The sequence below is a fragment of the Coregonus clupeaformis genome, chromosome 18 (assembly GCF_020615455.1).
Source record: "Coregonus clupeaformis isolate EN_2021a chromosome 18, ASM2061545v1, whole genome shotgun sequence".
NCBI classification, from domain to species: Eukaryota; Metazoa; Chordata; class Actinopteri; order Salmoniformes; family Salmonidae; genus Coregonus; species Coregonus clupeaformis.
Genome location: NC_059209.1, coordinates 40,206,120 through 40,233,238, shown reverse-complemented (window position 1 = coordinate 40,233,238; position 27,119 = coordinate 40,206,120). Strand labels below are relative to the sequence as shown.

The following is a 27,119-nucleotide window of genomic DNA, read 5'->3' as shown; positions in this document are numbered from 1 at the left end:
AAAGGAAGAAGTGATGAAAGTAGGAAGTGATGAAAGTAGGAAGTGATGAAAGTAAAGCTGGTGCAGTCCTCTAAAAGTGTTTTCATTCACTAGAGAATATTTGCCTATATTGTCCATGTCTGCATTCATAAGAAATTCGAAGAGCTTCATCCAACCATTATTGTATTATTCTTTAAGGGTATGCATTTCCTAAGCTTTTTGATCATGCCCTAAATCTACTGCATTATAAATCAAATCAAATCAAATTGTATTGGTCACATACACATGTTTAGCAGATGTTATTGCGGGTGTAGCGAAATGCTTGTGTTTCTAGCTCCAACGGTGCAGTAATATTTAACAAGTAATATCTAACAATTTCACAACAATACACGCAATAAACAAATCTAAAGTAAAGGAATGGAATTAAGAATATATAAATACATATTTGGATGAGCAATGTCAGAGCAGCATAGACTAAAATACAGTAGAATAGAATACAGTATATACATATGAGATGAGTAATGCAAAATATGTAAACATTATTAAAGTGACTAGTGTTCCATTATTAAAGTGGCCAGTGATTTCAAGTCTATGTATATAGTGCAGCAGCCTCTAAGATGCTAGTGATGGCTATTTAACAGTCTGATGGCCTTGAGATAGAAACTGTTTTTCAGTTGACCTCGCCTTCTGGATGATAGCGGGGTGAACAGGCAGTGGTTCGGGTGGTTGTTGTCCTTGATGATATGTTTGGCCTTCCTGTGACATCAGGTGCTGTAGGTGTCCTGGAGGGCAGGTAGTGTGCCCCCGGTGATGCGTTGGGCAGACTGCACAACCCTCTGGAGAGCCCTGCGGTTGTGGTCGGTGCAGTTGCCGTACCAGGCGGTGATACAGCCCAACAGGATGCTCTCAATTGTGCATCTGTAAAAGTTTGTGAGGGTTTTAGGTGCCAAGACAAATTTCTTCAGCCTCCTGAGGTTGAAGAGGCGCTGTTGAGCCTTCTTCATCACACTGTCTGTGTAGGTGGACCATTTCAGTTTGTCAGTGATGTGTACGCCGAGGAACTTGAAGCTTTCCACCTTCTCCACTGTGGTCCCATCGATGTGGATAGATAGGGTGCTCCCTCTGCTGTTTCCTGAAGTCCACGATAAGCTCCTTTGTTTTGTTGACGTTGAGGGAGAGCCCTCACCTCCTCTCTGTAGGCTGTCTCGTCATTGTTGGTAATCAGGCCTACTACTGTTGTTTCGTCTGCAAACTTGATGATTGAGTTGGAGGCGTGCGTGTCCACGCAGTCATGGGTGAACAGAGAGTACAGGAGGGGGCTGAGCACGCACCCTTGTGGGGCCCCTGTGTTGCGGTTCAGCGAAGTGGAGGTGTTGTTTCCTACCTTCACCACCTGGGGGCGGCCCGTCAGGAAGTCCAGGACCCAGTTGCACAGGGCGGGGTTCAGACCCAGGGCCCCGAGCTTAATGATGAGCTTGGAGGGTACTATGGTGTTGAATGCTGAGCAATAGTTAATGAACAGCATTCTTACATAGGTATTCCTCTTGTCCGGATGGGATAGGGCAGTGTGTAGTGCGATGGCGATTGCATCGCCTGTGGATCTATTGGGGCAGTAAGTAAATTGAAGTGGATCTAGGGTGTCAGGTAAGGTAGAGGTGATGTAGTGGTAAAACAAGTAGGTGTGTAAACTCTGATCGCCGGTCACGGTGAAAAAAATAACACTCCATATTCTTTCAATTCATTTTTCCACAAAAGGTGGTCAACTTTGTTTCTTGTGTGTAGCCTCCACTACACCACTGATTGGATACTAATTTATCTATTTGTCTTACCAGGGAGGAAATACTACACTTCTACAGTAAAAATCCCAAGGAGATTGTATGATCGTGGACTAAACTAAAGTACGCCGCAATTGTACCAGTCAGTGTGTTGCCTGCCTGTCATCCCCTGTGTCAGAGATGGCTGCCTCCATGCCCCTGTTCCTCTCCGCCATCATGATCCTCAGCATCTCCTCGTATGTGCTCCACAAGAGGCTGCTGGCTCAGATAGGGACCGCTCATCAATACCAACTCAGGAACCTCACCATTCTGCTGTGGCACTGGCCCTTCAGCCGCCCCTACAGCCTGGAGGGAGACGTGTGCAGCAATGAGTACGGTATCCCAGGCTGCCTCCTCAGTGACAACACCTCCCTGTACCCTCAGGCAGACATTGTGGTCTTCCACCACCATGAGCTGAGGACGGGCCGCTCCACCCTTCCTCTCCACCTCCCCCGGCCGGCCTCCCAGCGCTGGCTCTGGCTCTCCCTGGAGCCCCCGGTGAACAACGGAAACCTGACCCAGTACAAAGGACTGTTCAACTGGACCATGAGCTACCGAGCGGACGCTGACGTACCCATGCCCTATGGGAAGATGGTGGAAGTTCTGGTTCCACCAAACAGCAACAGCAGCAGCTATGTGATCCCTAAGAAAGGGGCTTGCCTAGCCAGCTGGGTGGTCAGCAACTACAGGCCTGACCATGCCAGGAGTCAAGTCTACCAGAGCCTGAGGAAGTACATTCCTATAGAGGTGTATGGACGCTGGCTAAAGAGGCCACTGACAGACCAAAGTCTGATACCCACCATTGGCCGCTGTAACTTCTACCTGGCATTTGAGAATTCAGTGGCCATAGACTACATCACTGAGAAGCTGTGGAGGAATGCCTACCTAGCAGGGGCAGTACCCGTGGTTCTGGGGCCCTCTCGGGCTAACTATGAGGCCTTTGTGCCCTCAGGCTCGTTCATCCATGTCAGTGACTTCAGCAGCACAGAGCGTCTGGCTGCCTTCCTACAGCAGCTGGCCACAGACAGAGGGCGCTATGAGGCTTACTTCAAGTGGCGTCAGACCCATGAAATCAAGACATACACAGACTGGAGAGAGAGGCTCTGTAATATCTGTATCAACTATCACAGACTGCCAGCTAACAAGGTGTACTATGATCTGGAGGGATGGGCCAATAGATAACACTCAAAAGCTGCTTTTACTGTAGGTTATTTGGTATCTTTGTTTTAGCCTAATATGTTCAACAACTTATGCTGTGCTGTACTTACAACAGGGCCAGTTTGTTCACATGCAAAAGGACACGGGTGAAACGTGAAATACATTCATTTATGCATTGTGGTGATGGTGTGTGACTTTCACATCCATAACAGACTGATGACATTACAACATTGCCTTTTGGTCCCCAATGCAGAAACACCACAGAGAAATCACAACTTCAGTTAAAAAAGGGAAGAGGAAGTATGAATGTGTACCCACAGTGTCCAATCACATGTAAGGTCCAATTGACTACATTCCAGCCTTTACAAGACCGAGAATAACCACAAATAAGGACATTACACAACCCTGTGGGCTGGCTCATAATGCTATTTCAATTGCACAAGGAAATGTCCTTCCCAGCAGTAATATTGAGGGTAAGCTTTCAATGATTTTTTTCTCTCAGTATTTGGCTACTCATAATACTCTATAGTACAGTTCATACCCTTCATAGGCAGTTGATGAATGTCCTCCATCTCACTCGGTTCAGGGCAAGTTTTTCCAGGTCACACCAGTTGAGGCCGCTCTCAGTCATTTCTGCCTGGATCTCTCTCCTCCGAGTGTTTCTGGGTTGACCACAAACCATAAACAAAGTCCCTGTACCAATTCTTAATCTAAACAATCCCTCTCAGAGAGATTACTGTGCATTGAAAGTCCTGCATGTCACTCAACTGAACCGTACTCCTCTGTAACCTAATGTAACTTTACGACTAATAGTGATGCATATGATTTAATTTATAGTGTCAATGCAGATTACACACCAAGGTTGCGTCCTATACCCTACATAGTGCATTTTATAGGGAATAGGGTGTCATTTCAGATGCAAAAACAGTTTCTGGTACAGATACTGAGGGGATGTTGCTTTATAATATCTTTATCTATGGATTCAGGGTACAATCCACCAATAACAGATCAACATGCAATAACAGCTCTGGCCACCAGAGTTCATGATTACCTAAAAACTGAATAAACTTATAACGATATGCTTTATACATTTCTTATGAGTTTAGAGTACCTTATTACTTGTTTTAAAGGCTAGATCAGCTATTAACATATATCTCCTGAGATCCAAGACAGTTGTTTGCATAACATCTTTCTGGTTGATTTTCATTTTATAATACTCTTCACTTGAAGCTTTAAATCAGCTTGCAACAATATTGTCTATCATATATATTTTTTTTAACAGCACAGCAGACCATGTTGCAGTGAAGATAATATTCATATTTATTTTCCATGTTCATCTCTGATATGTCTTCATGCGTCATGTCCAGCAATCCCAGTAGCAGTAAGAGAGGTTGGTCATCTCTCAGGGTTGATGTGTTAATTCATCTGCTGTGTCCAGTTATTTAGAGAGGGCGGTTTTACTGTATAAAAGGGCAGTCACTAACCACTCCTGGAGATTCATAACCATCCACATTCATGAGAGAAAGCAAAGAGCATCTTTCAATCCATCAAACGAAGATGTCTGGAAAACCTGGGAATTTTGCGACAGTTATTTGCATTTTGTAACCCTAGGGGACAGTACTGATGTAGGTATATGGTAACAGTCAAAGAAGGTTTAGGTATGAAGTTAATCTTAACCAGTAATCTAGGGCTACATCAATGAATGGGTCCATTCTACGAGTCCAATACTCTTTCTGTCTCACATACGTTATTCTTGAGGCCCAAAAAGGCAAATAAAATCATCTGCACCCAAACAGCATCACATTACTGTATGTCTGACCACTTCCTTGTTCTTCAGAGAGAGTTGAGGCAGAGTTATGGGAACAGTTAAAGGAAAATTCCACCTAAAAACTCTCTTTTGTTATTCTTTTCATTAGTCCATGGTTGATATAGTCCCAAAATGTTTTGTATGTCAGCAATCAAGATATATAGCCGGTATGATGCATCATATGATGCTCAATGCATCATACCGGCTGTATTTATGCATTTTGAAAGTTATACATCTTGAAAACTTGATTGCTGACATGCAAGACATTTAGGGACTATATCATCCATGGACTAATGAACAGAATAACAAAAAGAGAGTTTTTGGGTGGAGTTGTCCTTTAAGTAAATAGAAGAGGTAATGTCACGCTTTCCTGAGAGATAACCACAGTAGGCAACTTCTGAACAGACTCTAGTGTGCGTCCCAAAGGGCACACCCTATTCCCTATATAGTGCACTACTTTTGACCACAAACTATAGTGCTTTCGTCAAAGCAATACCCTATATAAGGAATAGGGTGCCATTTTGAATGCACATTAGGCTAAAGAAAAAAAATGTTTCTTTGACACAGCAATCAGAAATGTATAATAATAATAATAATAAGTGTACAAATACATAATTAGAGCCAGGTTGCCATCTCTCTGTACAGTACACATCAGTGGCTATTTACATAAATAACATCACAAATCATGTGACAAGCCATGTGTTTGTTTGATACTGTATATTCAGTGCTTGACTTGGACTGAAATATGTTCCGGTACTGTTTATATTTAGGTGCAGGAGCTCCACAATACTTTGGAGTTAATATTGTATTTAATAGGAACAGGAGCTCAAGCAGTAGAAACTTTGAGGTGCCAGTACTCAGCTCCGGTACTCAGCTCCGGTGAGCTCCTGCCCAAGTCAAGCACTGTGTACATGTATGTACATAATGGGGTTGCTCTGTTTCAGAGTTCTGTAAAGAAGTTCCAAATTCCTTTGAAATCATTCAAGTTATTTAAATATCATCATAAGCAAGTTTACACAAGAAACCTGTAAGGATCATAAATGCATATAGACTTTTATCCCTTTTTCAGCAGAGCACAGCGTCAAGTCATGCATAGAGGGATCATAGATACTGAGAATATAATGGCTACGTAACAGAGCTTAAAGGTTTACCATACATACTGCATGTGTATTTATGAAACATTAAAATCACGTTTGTATCTAAAAAAAAAAAAATACCACAATTTAACAAATGCAACTTTTTGGCAATGAAGAAAGTCAAAGATGAGTTGATTCAGATATCTAGAATGCATAATTAATGGTACCATATTCCCTATATACTGTAGTGCACTACTTTTGACCATGGTCTATAAGGCGCTGGCCAAAACTAGTGCACTATATAGGCAATAGGGTGCTATTTGGGACACAGATATTTAGTCTGGCCAATGATTACTGTTGACAGCTTCATCAATTGTAATATACCCACCATGCTCCATCTCTGTTTCAAAGGCGTGGCCTAATGTCTGCAGTTCCATAATGATTTCTAGGACCAGTTCTCCAGACCCAGAATAAACCTATTCCTCAATTTAATTTTCAACAGAGATTATCCATGCTTTTCAGTCCTGGAGTAGGCTTGAACTTGGTCTGAGTCATACTGCAGTCTATGATTTAGGAAACGTGTATCTGGATTGGTGATTCAATTTCCCATTCTGTCTCTCACATAATCTCCCTTTTCATTATTACTAAAGGTTTTGTGGTTTGGACATTGGCCTGTACATTTCACTGTAAATCATGGTCTGTGTAACATTCAAAAGTATGACGCAAGTATCAAAGTTATTCTTCACAGATTGTGTAATGTAATAAATCATACACCCACAGGCCCATAACATATTTATTTTTTCACTGTAGTTCTTCCCTGCTCTCTTCCTGAACCTGTCTGTCGGTATCTGTCGTATGAAGCAGGGTAGTATTCATTAGTGCACACCGTACCATAACATCTTCCAACGGAACATGAAATCAAACATTTCTTGTTGAAAAGTTCAGGTATAGAATCTTGCAGAACATGGAAAATTTGACCCATCATCATACACATAAATCTCTCAGTCAGTTAGTTGGTTGTGCAAGTGTTTGACAGAAATATTACAGAATCAAATCCACAAGAGATAACAGAGTTAACATATAACAAAACAAGGCATGGTTATGATAGGCCAGACGGAAAGCTTAAAGATCATGTAGGTTTTCTGAGAGTGTGAGACGTCATTGGTCCCAGATTTCAGTCTGTTTCAAGAGGAGATTCACGTCAGTCAGTCATTCAGATATAATGTCCATACAGTCCTCCTCCTCCTCCTCCTCCTCCTCCTCCTCCTCCTCCTCCTCCTCCTCCTCCTCCTCCTCCTCCTCCTCCTCCTCCTCCTCCTCCTCCTCCTCCTCCTCATGTAAGTAGTGTATTATGTGGGACAACTCAAAAGGTTAGACAGAGAAACCTGATGAGTGTTTGTAGGTGTGTAAGGGATTGAGTGTGATTTCATCTTCCTGTACATGTAGGATGATATGTTTTATAGGTGCATATCAGAATGTCCAGGGTTGTCAGGGTTACTTGTGGCTCCTCTGAAGGTAAAGGGTGGAGTCATCAAACAAAGGATTCTTCACCTCCATCTCTCCCGTCTAGAGAGAGCAAAAGAGACAGAAAGAAAGAGAGAAAATATTGAAAGACAGAAAAAGAGGGAGAACGAAAGAAAGAGAGAAAGTTATTACACAGCTGAAACAAAAACGTGTGTATCTGTAGCCTACTGGAAATACACATGTATGTAAAATAAATGTACAGTATTTAACTAAAATGTATTCAAACTAAGAGGTAAATATATCTTGGATATCAGCTATCGCTGCCTCTCCATGTCTGCTAGTGTACTGCATGGCTGTGCATCAGGTAGGTCTGTCTCTTACTGGGGCCAGTCCAGGGCACTCGTACACCGTGAAATCACCATCCTCATTCTCCTCATCTGACGTGGCACCGGAGTCAGGCACCTTGGGTTCATCCCTGTGTCTGGAGAAAATGGAAAAACACAGAGTCATGGAGGTATCCAACCACATCACATAACATCCCAACCCACCCTGAGTCATGGAGGTATCCAACCACATCACATAACATCCCAACCCACCCTGAGTCATGGAGGTATCCAACCACATCACATAACATCCCAACTCACCCTGAGTCATGGAGGTATCCAACCACATCACATAACATCCCAACCCACCCTCAGTCATGGAGGTATCCAACCACATCACATAACATCCCAACCCACCCTGAGTCATGGAGGTATCCAACCACATCACATAACATCCCAACCCACCCTGGGTCATGGAGGTATCCAACCTCATCACATAACATCCCAACCCACCCTGAGTCATGGAGGTATCCAACCACATCACATAACATCCCAACCCACCCTGAGTCATGGAGGTATCCAACCACATCACATAACATCCCAACCCACCCTGAGTCATGGAGGTATCCAACCACATCACATAACATCCCAACCCACCCTGAGTCATGGAGGTATCCAACCACATCACATAACATCCCAACCCACCCTGAGTCATGGAGGTATCCAACCACATCACATAACATCCCAACCCACCCTGAGTCATGGAGGTATCCAACCACATCACATAACATCCCAACCCACCCTGAGTCATGGAGGTATCCAACCACATCACATAACATCCCAACCCACCCTGAGTCATGGAGGTATCCAACCACATCACATAACATCCCAACCCACCCTGAGTCATGGAGGTATCCAACCACATCACATAACATCCCAACCCACCCTGAGTCATGGAGGTATCCAACCACATCACATAACATCCCAACCCACCCTGAGTCATGGAGGTATCCAACCACATCACATAACATCCCAACCCACCCTGAGTCATGGAGGTATCCAACCACATCACATAACATCCCAACCCACCCTGAGTCATGGAGGTATCCAACCACATCACATAACATCCCAACCCACCCTGAGTCATGGAGGTATCCAACCACATCACATAACATCCCAACCCACCCTGAGTCATGGAGGTATCCAACCACATCACATAACATCCCAACCCACCCTGAGTCATGGAGGTATCCAACCACATCACATAACATCCCAACCCACCCTGAGTCATGGAGGTATCCAACCACATCACATAACATCCCAACCCACCCTGAGTCATGGAGGTATCCAACCACATCACATAACATCCCAACCCACCCTGAGTCATGGAGGTATCCAACCACATCACATAACATCCCAACCCACCCTGAGTCATGGAGGTATCCAACCACATCACATAACATCCCAACCCACCATTCACCCAGGAGAACACAGACTTACAGGAGGACAGGGGAGGAGATGGGAAGGAAGAGGAGGAGAAAAGGGATGTGTCTGGAAACATTAATAGTTTACTTCCTCCATACCCCCCTCCCCTCAAATCCTCTTAAAACACACTGGACCTTGGACCTCACCAATTAGAATCGGGAAGCAAGAAATGGATAGCTAGTAACATTTTTAGACAGCCAGGGACAGAGGGCAGACAGATAGATATGTCTGGGGGGCATTACTCACTTTTCCAGGCAGAGCATCTGCTGTTTCTGGTGTTGGTAGTGGTACATCTGGGCACTCTGAGCCAGCCTCTTATCCCCAAGCTGCAGGCAGAACACAGAGGGACATGAGAGGGTATGGCTCTAAACTAGACGCCGTTTCAATATAACATTTATCGTACAGAAGATGTGTTTGCTTCCATGTGATTAGTATGGTATCAAATCAAACTTTTGATTTATTTAAAATAAAAAAACACTTTACAGTAAAACAATAAAATGAAGGAGATAAAATAAACAGATGGCAATTAATTAAATGTATAAAATAACATCAAACATAAACGGTCTTAACTGACATGAATATGATCTGTTGTAACCATGACTGTTTGATTGTGTGCTGTACTGTACTTACCACATCGTTGTCATAGGAACGGGGCCCCATCCCCCCATAAACTGGGTAGTCTACCTTCTGAGACAGTCGCACACCTCTCTGCAACCTGGGATAAGATGGCGGACATCATGATTAGTTTCCCATAACCACATTATGAAACTACATGACAATTATGAAAATGAGTCAGTGCATTTAACTAAGTTTAGTAGGGAACAACAACCACATATCACAGTTATCGCAGACCATTCTTCCACATAGCCGGTATCAGCTAAATCAGTGCAAAACAGATGTAGTTTTACCTAATCCAACAGACACCAGCCAAGAGCAAGGCAACAGATCCCACGACCACAAACACACTGGTCATGACTGTGAAGAGATAGAGAAAGAGTGTCAGGAAAAGAGAATAGAAACATCTGGCAGAGGAAGAGATATTATCCAGAATACGGAGTAAGGTACTGGGTTTGTTTGTGGGATGCATCTCAATTGCATTTCCTCGATTCCTCACATCCTTTCTCCTTGGAACCTCCGACCTTCTACTTCAATGTACTTTGAGAGGGAGACGAGGAGGGAGGACGTGATGAATCAAGGAAATACAATTTAGAATCACCCATGTACGAGAAGGGAGGACAGGAAAGAGTCCATTCGCAAAACTTCAATATTAACAGGCAAGAGCAGTGACAGTCAGTGCAGCATTCACAAGAGCAGTGACAGTCAGTGCAGCATTCACAAGAGCAGTGACAGTCAGTGCAGCATTCACAAGAGCAGTGACAGTCAGTGCAGCATTCACAAGAGCAGTGACAGTCAGTGCAGCATTCACAAGAGCAGTGACAGTCAGTGCAGCATTCACAAGAACAGTGACAGTCAATGCAGCATTCACAAGAGCAGTGACAGTCAGTGCAGCATTCACAAGAGCAGTGACAGTCAGTGCAGCATTCACAAGAGCAGTGACAGTCAGTGCAGCATTCACAAGAGCAGTGACAGTCAGTGCAGCATTCACAAGAGCAGTGACAGTCAGTGCAGCATTCACAAGAGCAGTGACAGTCAGTGCAGCATTCACAAGAACAGTGACAGTCAATGCAGCATTCACAAGAACAGTGACAGTCAGTGCAGCATTCACAAGAGCAGTGACAGTCAGTGCAGCATTCACAAGAGCAGTGACAGTCAGTGCAGCATTCACAAGAGCAGTGACAGTCAGTGCAGCATTCACAAGAGCAGCAGGGTGTGGAGAAATACATTCTCAACACAGATCGGGGAATAATGGTTCCCTTATTAAAAATATGTGTCAACTGGCACTGAAAATGATTAACAAGGATTAAGGTTACATACTGATAAACACACGATTGTTGGAGGGGTAAGGGATGATCAGGGGACCGCTGCGTACTGCTGGGGTGTGGCTGGTAGTGGTGGTGTTGGCTGTAGTGATAGAGTTGGGTGGAGGGACTGTAGTGCTGCCGTGTGTCATAGGCTGCTCTGTGGTAGGCCGTTGGGTGAGGACCATTGATCTGTCATCCTTCTCCTCCTTGACTTTAGTAACATCCTGAAAGGGAGGAGCTAGGAGGAGACACAAAAAGAAAAGATAATTAAATGGTAATTGATAGCAAGGCAAAACTACTTCTACTACTAACTTAGCAAATCGTATGGTATTACTGGTCACATTATGCTAATACTATATGCAATTAGTAAAAGCTTTGTCAATCAATCAAAGCTTCTGAAGTGGCACCCTCTGGGACAGGCCAAAGGTTTGTCCTCTCACCTGGATGTTTGACCCCTGATTCAGTCTTCTGTTGGCTGATGATGGTGGACAGGAAGTCTATCTCCTCATCCACTTCAGGGAAAATGGTCACTTTGCCTGCAGCAAAAAGTAGACAGAAGATGTTGGTCATTGGGTTTCAATGATTAGAAATACTGCCTCATCGTTGCGTAATGGTTTTTGCATTTCTAACGGAATTTCACATTTGCCATGTGAGGGAAAGAGAGGAGAGGATGGAAGAAGAGAGGAGAGGAGAGGATGGGAGAAGAGAGGAGAGGAGAAGAGAGGATGGGAGAAGAGAGGAGAGGATGGGAGAAGAGAGGAGAGAGGAGAGGATGGGAGAAGAGAGGAGAGAGGAGAGGATGGGAGAAGAGAGAAGAGAGGAGAGGATGGGAGAAGAGAGGAGAGGATGGGAGAAGAGAGGAGAGGAGAAGAGGGTGAGAGAAGAGAGGAGAGAAGAGAAGAGAGGAGAGGAGAAGAGGATGGGAGAAGAGAGGAGAGGATGGGAGAAGAGAGGAGAGGAGAGGAGGATGGGAAAAGAGAGGAGAGGATGGGAGAAGAGAGGAGAGAAGAGAGGACGGGAGAAGAGAGGAGAGGATGGGAGAAGAGAGGAGAGGAGAGGAGAAGAGAGGAGAAGAGAGGATGGGAGAAGAGAGGAGAGAAGAGAGGATGGGAGAAAAGAGGAGAGGATGGGAGAAGAGAGGAGAGGATGGGAGAAGAGAGGAGAGAGGAGGGGATGGGAGAAGAGAGAAGAGAGGAGAGGATGGGAGAAGAGAGGAGATAGGAGAGGATGGGAGAAGAGAGGAGATAGGAGAGGATGGGAGAAGAGAGGAGATAGGAGAGGATGGGAGAAGAGAGGAGATAGGAGAGGATGGGAGAAGAGAGGAGAGAGGAGAGGATGGAGAAGAGAGGAGAGGATGGAGGATGGGAGAAGAGAGGAGAGGATGGGAGAAGAGAGGAGAGGATGGGAGAAGAGAGGAGAGGATGGGAGAAGAGAGGAGAGGAGAGGAGATGAGAAGAGAGGAGAGGAGAGATGAGAAGAGAAGAGGATGGGAAAAGAGAGGAGAGGATGGGAGAAGAGAGGAGAGAAGAGAGGACGGGAGAAGAGAGGAGAGGATGGGAGAAGAGGATGGGAGAAGAGAGGAGAGGATGGGAGAAGAGGATGGGAGAAGAGAGGAGAGGATGGGAGAAGAGAGGAGAGGATGGGAGAAGAGAGGATGGGAAAAGAGAGGAGAGGATGGGAGAAAAGAGGAGAGGATGTGAGAAGAGAGGAGAGAAGGAAAGAAAAGAGATAATGAATCCTCCTCCACCATCCAAATGATTCCAGGTTTGAGTCAGAGATCTACAATCACCAATGATGACCTCCTACTACACCATACATAGTACCTATGGAGACTGTTTGCCCACAACAAATCAGTCATCAGATACTAACGACATAGGCTACACCTATTCAACTACTGATATCCATACAGAATGAAACACTGAAATAACAGTCATAGCCACTGTACTGTATAGATCAAGCGTCTATTCATCCTATATAATCTTATTAATAGACATGCTGTGGGTCAGGTTGGGAGATCAACAGGAAAACCACAGCACTGCTGACTAAGGGAAATACAAAGTCTCTGCTACTTGACTTGAGAGCAATACATTTTAATGAGGAGCTAACATGGCTACCATACGGAATTACAGTGTCATGTAAATGCATCATTAAGCAATAAGGCATGAGAACCCGGGGATTATTGTGAGAATAACACCCGACTAAGGGCTGTTCTTAGGCACGAAGTGAAGCCAAGAAAAAAAAACAAATGGAAGACAGTGTCTAGATGCCATGGGAGATGAAGTTTATGAATTGCCTGGCTGGGCTGTGGGACAGTGGATGCGTATTGATAATTCAAATGGAACTGATAACATGCATTACATGGGGACTGTGGAGAATAACTCCCCGCTATCAACCATTCCGCATTCAGGATCCAAACAACCTGTTTTATAATATTTCATAATGTATATAAATATAATATATGGCTCTCCGTGACTCCATCCATATACCCTACACCACAGGAGGTTGGTGGCACCTTAATTGGGGAGGACGGGCTTGTGGTAATGACTGGTGGAATCAGTGGAACGGTATCAACTACACCAAACACATGGTTTCCATGGTTTCCAGGTGTTTGATGCCATTCTATTTGCTCCGTTCTGGCTATTATTATGAGCCGTCCTCCCCTCAGCAATCTCCACTGCCCCATACTGGTACGCAGGACAGGGAGGAATTCCAGTTAGAAAGAACTGCTCCATGCTGCCCCCATGTGGCCAGTGTGAAAACACACCTAAAAACAACAACAACAACAACAAGTGAATGGCCAATCAGATTAAGGATCCAAATCAAATAATTCATCAAGTACAAAAGCCTTTGAGCAAACAAACTTCAGCCTAGTATTGTATATGCATCAAATAGCTTTGTGTTGGCAGAGAGAACAAGCTGCATGTTTACATTGGATTGGTGTGTGATCCATCATAAAGTGTTACCGTGTCAACAGTAATTAATTACAATTTTTAGTGATAATTATGGTTAGTGCAGTGAGGTAATAAACTGCATAGCAGTACAGTGCTGTAAGTGTTAGAATGTGTGTGTGTGTGGCATCATGTAAGGTATGTGAAAGTGATGATGTGGCTCTGTGTGCCAGGGAGACAGACAGTTCTGACTGATGCATGGTGCAGTACTGTAGTGTGACTGAGTAAGCCAGTGATACTGTAATGTCGTGCTGGCTGGATCAGTGAGAGTGTGATTGAGTGAGTGTGTATCTATGACCGAGTGAATGTGAGGTGCTCTTGTGTGTACCTGCATGAGGAAGAGCAGTGCAGTGTGTGTATGTATGTGAGAAAGTGGGTGGATATTGGTGAGAGTGGGTGAATGAGTGTGGTGCAGTGTGTGGGTGGATGGGTCGGCCTCTCTGTAATGCAGTGCTGCTCTGAGTGTGTGGGTGAAGGGCACAGAGGGAGGGAGAGAGAGAGAGAAACAGAGATAGAGAGATAGGAGGGAGAGAGAGATAGAGAGAGTCAGTAAGAAATGGAGAGGAGAGAGGTAGAGATGAAGAGAGTCTGGGAGAGAAACACAGAGATAAATACAGAGAGGGAAATGGAGAGAGTGAAAAATTGAGAGAGATACAGAGAGAGGAGAGAGAGATACAGAGAGAGAAGAAATAGAGATATACAGAAAGAGAGAACTACAGAGAGAGAGAGACACCCCATATAGGCCCCCTCAGATCAGACCTATGCCCCTCCTGCCCACCGAAACAGGGAAGAGACTCAGGGGGTATAGTAATTTGGTATAGAGCAGATCTATCCAACTATTAAATTAGTCAAAACAAGAACATTTTACATTTGGCTATAAATGTGCAAGTCTTTCTAAAAACCTGTTTTTGGTTTGTCATTATGGGGTATTGTGTGTAGATTGATGAGGGGAAAAAGTAAAGGGGTCTGAATACTTTCTGAATGCACTGTATACATGATTAAATACAAAATCTTAGAATCAACTATTAAAGTCTACCAGAACCCACTGGAATTACAGTGCATTCGGAAAGTATTCAAACACTTTGACTTTTTCCACATTGTTACATTACAGTCTTATTCTAAAATTGATTGTTTTTTTCCCCCCTCATCAAGCTACAAACAATACCCCCTATTGCCAAAAAACTAACTGAAATATGACATTCACATAAGTATTCAGACCCTTTTCTCAGTACTTTGTTGAAGCACCTTTGGCAGCAATTACAGCCTCGAGTCTTCTTGGGTATGATGCTACAAGCTTGGCACACCTGTATTTGGGGAGTTTCTCCCATTCTTCTCTGCAGATCCTCTAAAGCTCTGTCAGATTGGATGGGGAACGTTGCTGCACAGCTATTTTCAGGTCTCTCCAGAGATCTTCGATTGGGTTCAAGTCTGGTCTCTGGCTGGGCCACTCAAGGACATTCAGAGACTTGTCCCGAAGCCACTCCTGCGTTGTCTTGGCTGTGTGCTTAGGGTCGTTGTCCTGTTGGAGGATGAACTTTTGCCCCCAGTCTGAGGTCCTGAGCAGGTTTTCATCAAGGATCTCTCTGTACTTTGCTCCGTTCATCTTTCCCTAAATCCTGAGTAGTCTCCCAGTCCCTGCCACTGAAAAACATCCTCACAGCATGATGCTGCCACCACCATGCTTCACCGTAATGATGGTGCCAGGTTTCCTCCAGACGTGACGCTTGGCTTTCAGGTCATAGAGTTCAATCTTGGTTTCATCAGACCTGAGAATCTTGGTTTCTTAGGTGCCTTTTGGCAAACTCCATGCAGGCTGTCATGTGCCATTTACTGAGGAGTGGCTTCCGTCTGGCCACTCTACCATAATGGCCTGATTGGTGGAGTGCTGCAGAGATGGTTGTCCTTCTGGAAGGTTCTCCCATCTCCACAGAGGAACTCTGGAGCTCTGTCAGAGTGACCATCAGGTTCTTGGATGGAAACCTGCTCCAGAGCAATCAGGACCTCAGACTTGGTAAGAAGGTTTACCTTCCAACAGGACAATGACCTTAAGCACACAGCCAAGACAACGCAGGAGTGGCTTCGGGACAAGTCTCTGAATGTCCTTGAGTGGCCCAGCCAGAGCCCGGACTTGAACCTGATCTAACATCTTGGAAAGACCTGAAAATAGCTATGCAGTGACTCTCCCCATCCTACCTGACAGAGCTTGAGAGGATCTGCAGAGAAGAAAATGGGAGAAACTCCCCAAATATAAGTGAGCCAAGCTTGTAGTGTCATGCTGCCAAAGCTGCTTCAACAAAGTACTGAGTAAATGGTCTGAGTACTTATGTAAATATGATATTTCAGTTTTTTGTCATTATGGGGTATTGTGTGTAGATTGATGAAGGAAAAAATAATAATTTAATCAATTTTAGAATAAGGCTGTATCATAACAAAATGTGGAAAAGGTCAAGGGGTACTTTCCGAATGCACTGTATTTTGTATTTCCCTCAGATTACACATACCCACAAAGAATACAAAAAAGATCCAATTTTGATCAACTCCCATATCTTTTGGGTGAAATACCACAGTGTGCCATGACAGCAGAAGGATTTGTGACCTGTTGCCACAAGAAAAGGGCAACCGGTGAAGAACAAACACCATTGTAAATACAACCCATATTTATGTTTATTTATTTTCCCATTTGTACTTTAACTATTTGCACATCGTTACATCACTGTATAAAGCCATAATATGACATTTTAAATGTCTCTATTCCTTCGGAACGTTTGTGAGGTAATGTTTACAGTACATTTTTTTTGTGCTTTTTTCACTTTTGTTTATTATCTATTTCACTTGCTTTCACAATGTAAACACGTTTCCCATGCCAATAAAGCCCATTTGAAGAGAGAGAGAGAGAGAGAGAGAGAGAGAGAGAGAGAGAGAGAGAGAGAGAAAGAGATACAGAGAGAGAGATAGAGAGATACAGAGAGAGAGATACAGAGAGGGAGATACAGAGAGGGAGAGAGAGAGAGAGATACAGAGAGGGAGAGAGAGAGAGAGATACAGAGAGGGAGAGAGAGAGAGAGAGAGAGAGAGAGAGAGAGAGAGAGATACAGAGAGAGAGATACAGAGAGAGAGATACAGAGAGAGAGATACAGAGAGAGAGATACAGAGAGAGAGATAGAGAGATACAGAGAGAGAGATACAGAGAGGGAGAGAGAGATACAGAGAGAGAGATACAGAGAGAGAGAGAGAGAGAGAGAGAGAGAGAGAGAGGGAGATACAGAGAGAGATCTGTCACATACAATTTCAATTCAAAGGGGGTTTCCCCTTTATTGGCATGGGAAACATACTGTATATTTTCATTGCCAAAGCAAGTGAAATAAAACAAAAGTGAGAAAAAACTAATTTAACAAAAAACTATTAGAAATGAACAGTAAATATTGCACTCAAAAATGTTTAAAAAAGATAAGACATTTCAAGTGTTAGATCACTCCCTAGCCTCTGTGCCAAATAACCAACCAACCACAGTTAGTGCTCTGGAGCTCTGCATAGAGGTCAGAGAAGTAAAGTGCACAGTAATCTAATGTGATACAATACAGATGGGTTGACCTGTGGCTTCTAAGCAGATCTGAATAATACATCAGTATAGATCCATCTGCTGGGAACCCTGTAATCAATCCTTCCTATTCAGTCCAATGCAACTATTGTATGCAGCAGACCACGGATATGACTCCAATTATGTTGTGTTCTTCTGATAAAGAAAATCATAGACGTTATTGAGTTTATGATGACAACCCTCCATCATCTAGAAGCTTAGCAAACACCCGTATTTTCAGTAAAAAACTGAGGACATCCTTTGTGTGTGTGTGTGTGTGTGTGAGTGAGTGAGTGAGTGAGTGAGTGAGTGAGTGAGTGAGTGAGTGAGTGAGTGAGTGAGTGAGTGAGTGAGTGAGTGAGTGAGTGAGTGAGTGAGTGAGTGAGTGAGTGAGAGAGAGAGAGAGCGAGAGAGAGACCCAAAATTAAGAAAATCCTTGACTATGGACAGACTCAGTGAGCATAGCCTTGCTATTGAGAGAGGCGGCCAAAGACAGGATATGTGCCCATTGCCCACAAAATGAGGTGGAAAATGAGCTGCACTTCCTAACCTCCTGCCAAATGAATGACCACATTAGAGATAAGATTTTTCCCACAGATCACAAAGAACTTGAAAACAAATCAAACATTGATAAATTCCCATATCTGTTAGGCGAAATATCGCAGTGTGCAATCAAAGCAGGAAGATTTGTGGGTAACACTTTACTTGACACCCAGTGTCATAACCCGTTATGGGGTTATGACACCTAACATAACATGGTCATAACACTGTCATGACCCATATATTTACACCTGTGGTGACATATATTGCTTGTTTTATGGCTGGTTATGACACCTACATAATAGTGTCAAAACCCATATTTATTCAAATTATTTTTTTCCCTGCCAAGAACTTTACTTTAGTTTTAAAGTTTGTTTCTTAAATCCTTTGTTGTTGTAATAAATTCTTTACAGTCATGTTTATTTCATCATATTTTAACTTAAAAAACTGAAGCATTATTACCATCTTGTGTCATTTTACTAAGAAAATACACTGTCAAGAAGCATAATAATAATATGCCATTTAGCAGACGCTTTTATCCAAAGCGACTTACAGTCATGTGTGCATACATTTTTACGTATGGGTGGTCCCGGGGATCGAACCCACTACCCTGGCGTTACAAGCGCCATGCTCTACCAATTGAGCTACAGAGGACCATCATAATCATACCAGCCAGATAGAGCTATCACGTACATGCCCATATACAGTACCAGACAAAAGTTTGGACACACCTACTCATTCAAGGGTTTTTCTTTATTTTAACTATTTTCTACATTGTAGAATAATAGCGAAGACATCAAAACTATGAAATAACACATATGCAATCATGTAGTAACCAAAAAAAGTGTTAAACAATCAAAACATATTTTATATTTCAGATTCTTCAAAGTAGCCACCCTTTGCCTTGATGACAGCTTTGCACACTCTTGGAATTCTCTCAACCAGCTTCACCTGGAATGCTTTTTCAACAGTCTTGAAGGAGTTCCCACATTTGCTGAGCACTTGTTGACTGCTTTTCCTTCACTCTGCTGTCCGACTCATCCCAAACATCTCAATTGGGTTGAGGTCGGGGGATTGTGGAGGCCAGGTCACCTGATGCAGCACTCAATCACTCTCCTTCTTGGTAAAATAGCCCTTACACAGCATGGAGGTGGCAGTCCTCATGAGAGCCAGTTTCATCATAGCGCTTGATGGTTTTTGCGACTGCACTTGAAGAAACGTTCAAAGTTATTGACATTTTCCGTATTGACTGACCTTCATGTCTTAAAGTAATGATGGTCTGTCATTTCTCTTTGCTTATTTGAGCTGTTCTTGCCATAATATGGACTTGGTCTTTTATATACACTAACTTGAGTGTGCCTTTAAAACAGCTTGGAAAATTCCAGAAAATGATTTCATGGCTTTAGAAGCTTCTGATAGGCTAATTGACATAATTTGAGTCAATTGGAGGTGTACCTGTGGATGTATTTCAAGGCCTACCTTCAAACTCATTGCCTCTTTGGGAAAATCATGGGAAAATCAAAAGAAATCAGCCAAGACCTCAGAAAAAAAATTGTAGACCTCCACAAGTCTGGTTCATCCTTGGGAGCAATTTCCAAACGCCTGAAGGTACCACGTTCATCTGTACAAACAATAGTACGCAAGTATAAACACCATTGGACCACGCAGCCGTCATACCGCTCAGGAAGGAGACGCATTCAGTCTCCTAGAGATTAACGTACTTTGGTGCGAAAAGTGCAAATCAATCCCAGTACAACAGCAAAGGACCTTGTGAAGATGCTGGAGGAAACAGGTACAAAAGTATCTATATCCACAGTAAAATGAGTCCTATATCGACATAACCTGAAAGGCCGCTCAGCAAGGAAGAATCCACTGCTTCAAAACGCCATAAAAAAGCCAGAGTACGGTTTGCAACTGACATGGGGACAAAGATCGTACTTTTTTGAGAAATGTCCTCTGGTCTGATGAATCAAAAACAGAACTGTTTGGCCATAATGACCATCGTTATGTTTGGAGGAAAAAGGGGAATGCTTGCAAGCCGAAGAACACCATCCCAACCGTGAAGCACGGGGGTGGCAGCATCATGCTGTGGGGGTGCTTTGCTACAGGAGGGACTGGTGCACTTCACAAAATAGATGGCATCATGAGGAAGGAAAATGATGTGGATATATTGAAGCAACATCTCAAGACATCAGTCAGGAAGTTAAAGCTGGGTCGCAAATGGGTCTTCCAAATGGACAATGACCCCAAGCATACTTCCAAAGTTGTGGCAAAATGGCTTAAGGACAACAAAGTCAAGGTATTGGAGTGGCCATCACAAAGCCCTGACCTCAAGCCTATAGAACATTTGTGGGCATAACTGAAAAAGCGTGTGCGAGCAAGGAGGCCTACAAACCTGACTCAGTTACACCAGCTCTGTCAGGAGGAATGGGCCAAAATTCACCCAACTTATTGTGGGAAGCTTGTGGAAGGCTACCCAAAACGTTTGACCGAAGTTAAACAATTTAAAAGGCAATGCTACCAAATACTAATTGAGTGTATGTAAACTTCTGACCCACTGGGAATGTGACGAAAGTAGTAAAAGCTGAAATAAATCATTCTCTACTATTATTCTGACATTTCACAATCTTAAAAAATAAAGTGGTTATCCTAACTGACCTAAGACAGGGAATTTTTACTAGGATTAAATGTCAGGAATTGTGAAAAACTGAGTTTAAATGTATTTGGCTAAGGTGTATGTAAACTTCCGACTTCAACTGTATATACACACACAAAGTTGAAGTCGGAAGTTTACATACACTTAGGTTGGAGTCATTAAAACTCGTTAACTATAGAGAACATACTAAAATGATATGGTAATACAAAATTTAAGTTTACACACTCCCAGGAATGTCATACATGATGGATCATTAGCTTATACACTAACTTTCACACATCTAGATGGCCGGGCGGGGGTGGGTGTGGAGCCAGAGACAGCAGGGGTTCAAACTGTAGAAAATAGTTCCTACATTTGAATATAAAAATTGATTTTATAAAACACAACTATGCTACATTTTCTCTCTGGGACCCTTAGGATGACAAATCAGAGCAAGATTACTGAATGTAAGTACATTATTTACCTTCAGTGGTGAATGTATCAAACCAGTTGTCGTGATACGTTTTTTGTTGTGCACTCTCCTCAAATAATAGCATGGTATTTATTCACTGTAATAGCTACTGTAAATTGGACAGTGCAGTTACATTAACAAGAATGTAAGCTTTGCTGTTACTTACAACATTCATGCTAATCACATTAGCGCACGTTAGCTCAACCGTCCCGTATACGGGACACCGATCCCGTAGAGGTTAAACCTACCCTTTGGAATGACTTCGATAGCAACAGTGGATGTATTTCGTTTTTAAGTGGATATCTCTCAACATTCATTCTCACGATATAATATCATAGCTAAGCTGGGCTTGGTTAAAACCCTGGATGGGAGACCGAAGGGATAGCTGTAGATAGATCAAATCTCAGTAGGAGGTGTTGCCCAGCCTATTGTTTATTTATTTTGATAGTGGCTATAACGTTGAAAATCTGACGTTGTAAATGTACAAATTCAACATATTTTATACAAGGTTTGTCTGTTGAAATTCGGTTACCATGACGACATAATCCTGTGGTTGAAATGTCACCCTCAAAACAACAGTTGATGTTGACGTTGATGACTTTTTTCACATCCAATGTATTTTCCACGTAGAGTCCACATCACAATACGTTGACAAATTTCGTTGAAGCAACGTTGATTTTAGCAGTTTGTGCCCAGTGGGTAGGCTGTGAGTGAGTCAGAGCTGACTTTAGAGATGAGTGGGATCTAATACAGGCCCAGTGGTCTGCTCAGCACTTAACAACACTAGAAGCCAGACAGCCATGAACTATTATATCTCTTGCTACATACCAGTTTCCCGATAGCGATGGAACTTAGGCTTACGAGTGTTTTAACGATGCATCGTTTCTACAACGGCCGAAGATGTAACATGCATTTGCTAAGTGAGTCGTTGAGGCATGTGACAATACGGATAGGATCGAAAGGAGGCACTGCTCTCGGATCAGCGTTCTCTCTTTCCCATCTTACCTTAACATTAGAATTAGTCCACAACACTGACGACGGATCAGCCTGTAGAGAGATATTAGCCTATCACCTAAGGCTACAAATATTGAGGCAGCTTTTTCTAATGCTTACCCTATAATAATGCACCAAATCAAGATTTGGCACGTTAGGCTACACATTATGAAATATATTGAGACAGAAATGTTACACAGTAGTGTACAAATAGTGAAATAAAACTCAATTGAATTAACATGACATTTATTTCAATATCATTCATAGATATAGGTCTATGTAGTCTATAGTGTATTTATATTTTAATACAGTCATCTCGGTTTTAATTTAAATCCTGTGGTTTTATAACCTTCGGTTGTTATGCAAAGAAATGGGCAACTTTGTATTTGTAGTCACTGTCAGTCACATTCATTCTGAAGTTATCGGAGGTCACAAAAAGACAGATAAACATCTTGATTTTGTGTTTAGTGGAGGTCTGTGTAAAGAATAAAATCAAGAATGGCAAAAAAAACATCTAACTACGTACTTAGGTGTTCTACTAGTGGTCTGAGGCAGTCGTTAAATAACGAGCGTTTTCAAGAGCAACTTTAGTAAAGATGGTTTTGGAAAACAGCTCAGAGATCTAACAATGCTCCTACGAAGGTTCTAACGATGAACGTAGCCTTAAGATAATTTTTGGAAACTGGGTCCAGGCCAGACAGCCATACATCTCACAGACAGATGGTGAATCAGGTGAAATGATCCCTATTCTAAATCTATTGCCATTTCAGTCTTTCAATGGTGTACTGGATTTCTTTCCAACACTAAAATCCAATACATACAAATCTTCCTTTCCTTCTGTATGTATGGCCTTCATGGAGTGTCCCCTCCAGTGTCTGACCTATGACTAAATCTAAGATATATCTTTAAGGTTTTAGTGACCACTGTTTTGTATCGGTACCACTTTATGAAAGGAATTAATTCTCATTTTGGCCAAAACCATCCTTTCTATTGCTGTAACTCTCTCCAAACAACGGACCTTCTTCCTGAGCGATCAGCTCGCAGTCTCCTGATGACGCACCTCCTAGCTGCATAATTAACACTTGTTAAAGTCAGAGGCTGTGGGGGACTGGAAGGGAGAAACTAATACTAATAGCATCCTGCCATTAAAATTGAGCACCGTAAAGTCCTTTTCACATTAAACTAGTCTCTTGTGATAACGAGAACATTAAAATGTTACACATGTTGGGAGATGGTGGGTATGACGACTAATGTGTAACAATTCTGTGCGCTGCTTTGTGTCACTGCGGCTGTGCTCTGGTTCCGCACTAGTACAACTTATCTCCATCCTCCACCCAGAACCTAATTGAGTAGCTCACGCAAGATTCGGTTCTGGGTTGTCGAGATTACATTGAACACGTGTGGCTTTACTGTTCCTACACTAGCAGTAGAAAACAAACAGCAATGCATTAGTAGGTGTATGTGAACTTACCAAATTGAGGGTTGTGACTGTGCCTCCTCTTCACTATGCATCTGCCACGTGAGTTCTCTACCAGCGGGGTGAGGCAGGGGCCGCAGTGGGAGCTGCCCGGCTGGCAGAAATGCCTCCCTGCTCGGGCACAGTCCAAGCTACGTGGGCATACTAAAGAAGACCCTGTGAAAACAGATAGACACAAAGTAACATTAGTATTCACATCCATTTCTGGATTTCACACCGTTTGGATTTTAACTCCAGTACCCCTCCACCAAAACTGGAAATGCAAGCCTATCTCTTCCTGACTGTCAGTGTTGGTATCACAGCAGACGCATTACATCATAATAATATAATAATATGCCATTTAGCAGACGCTTTTATCCAAAGCGACTTACAGTCATGTGCGCATACATTTTTACGTACGGGTGGTCCCGGGGTTCGAACCCACTACCCTGGCGTTACAAGCGCCATGCTCTACCAATTGAGCTACAGAGGACCATCATCATGTTATAACATCAGATCCTCAAAAAGTTATACAGCTGCACCATCAAGAGCATCCTGACTGGTTGCATCACCGCCTGGTATGGCAACTGCGTTGCATCACCACCTGGTATGGCATCTGCTCGGCCTCCGACCACAAGGAACTAAAGAGGGTAGTGCATACGGCCCAGTACATCACTGGGGCCAAGCTTCCTGCCATCCAGGACCTCTATACCAGGCAGTGTCAGAGGAAGGCCCTAAAAATGGTCAAAGACACAAGCTACCCTAGTCATAAACTGTTCTCTCTGCTACCGCACGGCAAGCGGTACCGGAGCGCCAAATCTAGGTCCAAAAGGCTTCTTAACAGCTTCTACCCCCAAGCCATAAGACTCCTGAACAACTAGTCATAGCTACCCGGACCCGCATTGCCCCCCCACCCCCTCTTTTACGCTGCTGCTACTCTGTTTACTATCTATGCATAGTCACTTTAACTCTACCCACATGTACATATTACCTCAATTACCTCGACTAACCGGTGCCCCCGCACATTGACTCTGTACCAGTATCCCCTGCAAATAGCCTCCCTACTGTTATTTCATTTTACTGCTACTCATTAATTATTTGCTATTTCTATTTTATGTTCTTCAAACTGCATTGTTGGTTAAGGGCTTGTAAGTAAGCATTTCCCTGTAAGGTCTACACATGTTGTATTCGGCGCATGTGGCAAATAAAATTTTATTTTATTTCAACGTAAAAATGCAAATCAAATGTAAATTGTAGCTCAGTTGGTAGAGCATGGCACTTGCACCGCCAGGGTTGTGGGTTCGTTTCCAACGGGGGGCCAGTATGAAAATGTATGCACTCACTAACTGTAAGTCGCTCTGGATAAGAGCGTCTGCTAAATAACTAAGAATGTTAAAAAAAAAAATGTAAAAATCAAAGCACTGGTCTCCATGACAATAATAACCATTGAGGCTTTTACACAAATTGGACCTGACACCACTCATCTCATTATGCAGGCATTAAGTCTTACAGCCTAGCTATTATCAGGGTGCCTAAGGTGACAACCTGAATGTACATCTAATACAGTCATCAGCTCTACCACACACCAAGCTACAGCTAATCAGACTTGATATGGGCCCTGGTCAAAAGTAGTGGACTAAACAGGGAATAGGGCGCCATTTAAGAGCCACCCCTAGTTTCAGAAGACAATGTTATCTACACGACATCTCCTTCACTACCTCTTACTGAAAAATCAGGGATCTCGGTTATTTGATAATGTTTTGGGGCCGGAGTCGGGCCAAGGTCGTGAACAGCTGTCCGGTCTGATATATGGCTGTATGCAGTGGGGTGAAGGTGGGATGCGTTAAGGGAGAAAGCAGACGGGGTCTGAGCTGTTAGCTAGGGCCCTTTTCACATGGAATAATACCCCTCAATGGCAGACCAAAATAGTGAGTGAGTCAGTCTGCCCAAGGCTCCGGAGTCCTGCTGCATTGTGTGTCTGTTATCATGCCGAGTTAGCCTGCCTAGCAGAGTAAAGACCTGGCTAAACCCCTAACCGACTGAATAATGCTCTCCACAGACTGTTAAGGTGTGTGCCGAATGACACCCTATTCCCTATATAGTGCCCTACCTTTTATATAGGGAATAGTGTACCATTTGGGACACAGTCCTAGTCTTTGTGTGTGTGACAGGGGTCAGCTGGGCTAGACTTAAAATGGCTGTTAGAGGAATGCATACAACCAGCCACTGCCTTTTCTGTCATCGCCTGCCAATGGTCTGTAAGCCTCCAGGATTTCGCTGGGATTTTCTGTGATATTTGAGGGCGAAGATGCTTGATTTTTCCGTGGCAATTCTGACATTTTGCATGGCAATATGAGATGATTTTGTCCAATTTGTCACGAAAATGTGCTGACAAGGGAAAACGTTTGTTGACGTGTGGCTTGATTGTACCATATTACGCAGTAAATGTGCGGTGATAGGTTGAAATTGCGAGCCCTCTTTTTGTACTGTGGTAATGGGTCAGTTTTATGGGATAATATAGTGATGATTTTACTGTTTTATGCGGCAATTGTGCAGTGATTGGTCAAATTTGCAAGCCCTCGCATAATATGTGGGGAATTGTGGATTTTGCACCTAAAATAATGTGATCGTAGAATCCTGGAGGGACTGGTAAGCATTTGTAGCGATGTGTCGTTTGAATGTCATATGTTGAACAATACTGAACATTATGATTGAATTGACCTTAACCAAATAGGTTCTCCCCAAAATATCTTCTCTACCTCCAAGACAATTGCTGGTAAAAATGGCTCTCGACACCTAGGGGTGATACCATGTGACCTAGCAGGACTAGAAAAGTACTGATCCCCTCGCTGAACTCTGGACCCGAAGGAGGGAGAAGGACCTCCCTCTCCAGCAGGCCGACCACAGGCCCTGGACCTTTGCCTTTAAATGGCCAGAACTGGTAACTGATAAGTTAGGGGGAAAAGTACCTTTTAGGGAATAGTAGCTGTAATGCAGTACAGAAATTGGTACTAAACAGTCTCAGAAGAAGACAGAAGTCTTAAGAGCTGAACGGTACACTTAAAATAACCTACTACAAGGAAAGAAGGATAGACAATTAGAGCACAGCCTCTGCAACTAAAGCAAGGAGTCAACAGAGAAGAGCAACAAGCATTAGGACACCAAGGAGGACCCACCCAACTCAACCAGAACGCACACACAGCCATCTACTTCCTCCTCCTCCATGCGGCCTGAACAATCTAGAAGCCACAACAGACTGATTACAGACTGAGTATAACATCATTTAATGTTCAGGATCTCCAGGCATTCACTTCTTATCTTTCATTCTATTTAATATTTCAGGATCATTCTCATTATGTTAGTAAATATTTTGATGAGTGTTAATAAATGTTGATGGTATAAATCAATTGTGTTGGTTTTGTTATTCAAGTAAAGAACTCCAATGGATCCATATCTTCAGATGAATCAAT

The 27,119-nt window shown here is 43.2% G+C and overlaps 2 protein-coding genes across 2 annotated transcripts in view; one reads left to right on the top strand and one right to left on the bottom strand.

The window, feature by feature from the left end:
• The first annotated feature begins 1,819 nt into the window (after positions 1-1,819).
• On the top strand, positions 1,820-7,071 carry LOC121581905 (alpha-(1,3)-fucosyltransferase 7). Its single transcript, XM_041897300.2, has one exon. It carries the CDS (start codon positions 1,935-1,937, stop codon positions 2,973-2,975), a length of 1,041 nt encoding a protein of 346 aa, XP_041753234.1. The 5' UTR covers positions 1,820-1,934; the 3' UTR covers positions 2,976-7,071.
• A 94-nt stretch (positions 7,072-7,165) lies between these two features.
• Positions 7,166-27,119, bottom strand: part of LOC121583171 (neural proliferation differentiation and control protein 1-like) — a 35,522-nt gene continuing 15,568 nt past the window's right edge. Inside the window, exons 2-9 of the mRNA XM_041899373.2 lie at positions 23,665-23,826; positions 11,469-11,564; positions 11,042-11,266; positions 10,015-10,081; positions 9,737-9,821; positions 9,353-9,432; positions 7,680-7,779; positions 7,166-7,400 (exon numbers count right to left, since the gene is read on the bottom strand). Coding sequence (XP_041755307.1) covers positions 7,329-7,400; positions 7,680-7,779; positions 9,353-9,432; positions 9,737-9,821; positions 10,015-10,081; positions 11,042-11,266; positions 11,469-11,564; positions 23,665-23,826 — 887 coding nt within the window. The 3' untranslated portion in view covers positions 7,166-7,328. The remainder of the gene's footprint in view (positions 7,401-7,679; positions 7,780-9,352; positions 9,433-9,736; positions 9,822-10,014; positions 10,082-11,041; positions 11,267-11,468; positions 11,565-23,664; positions 23,827-27,119) is intronic.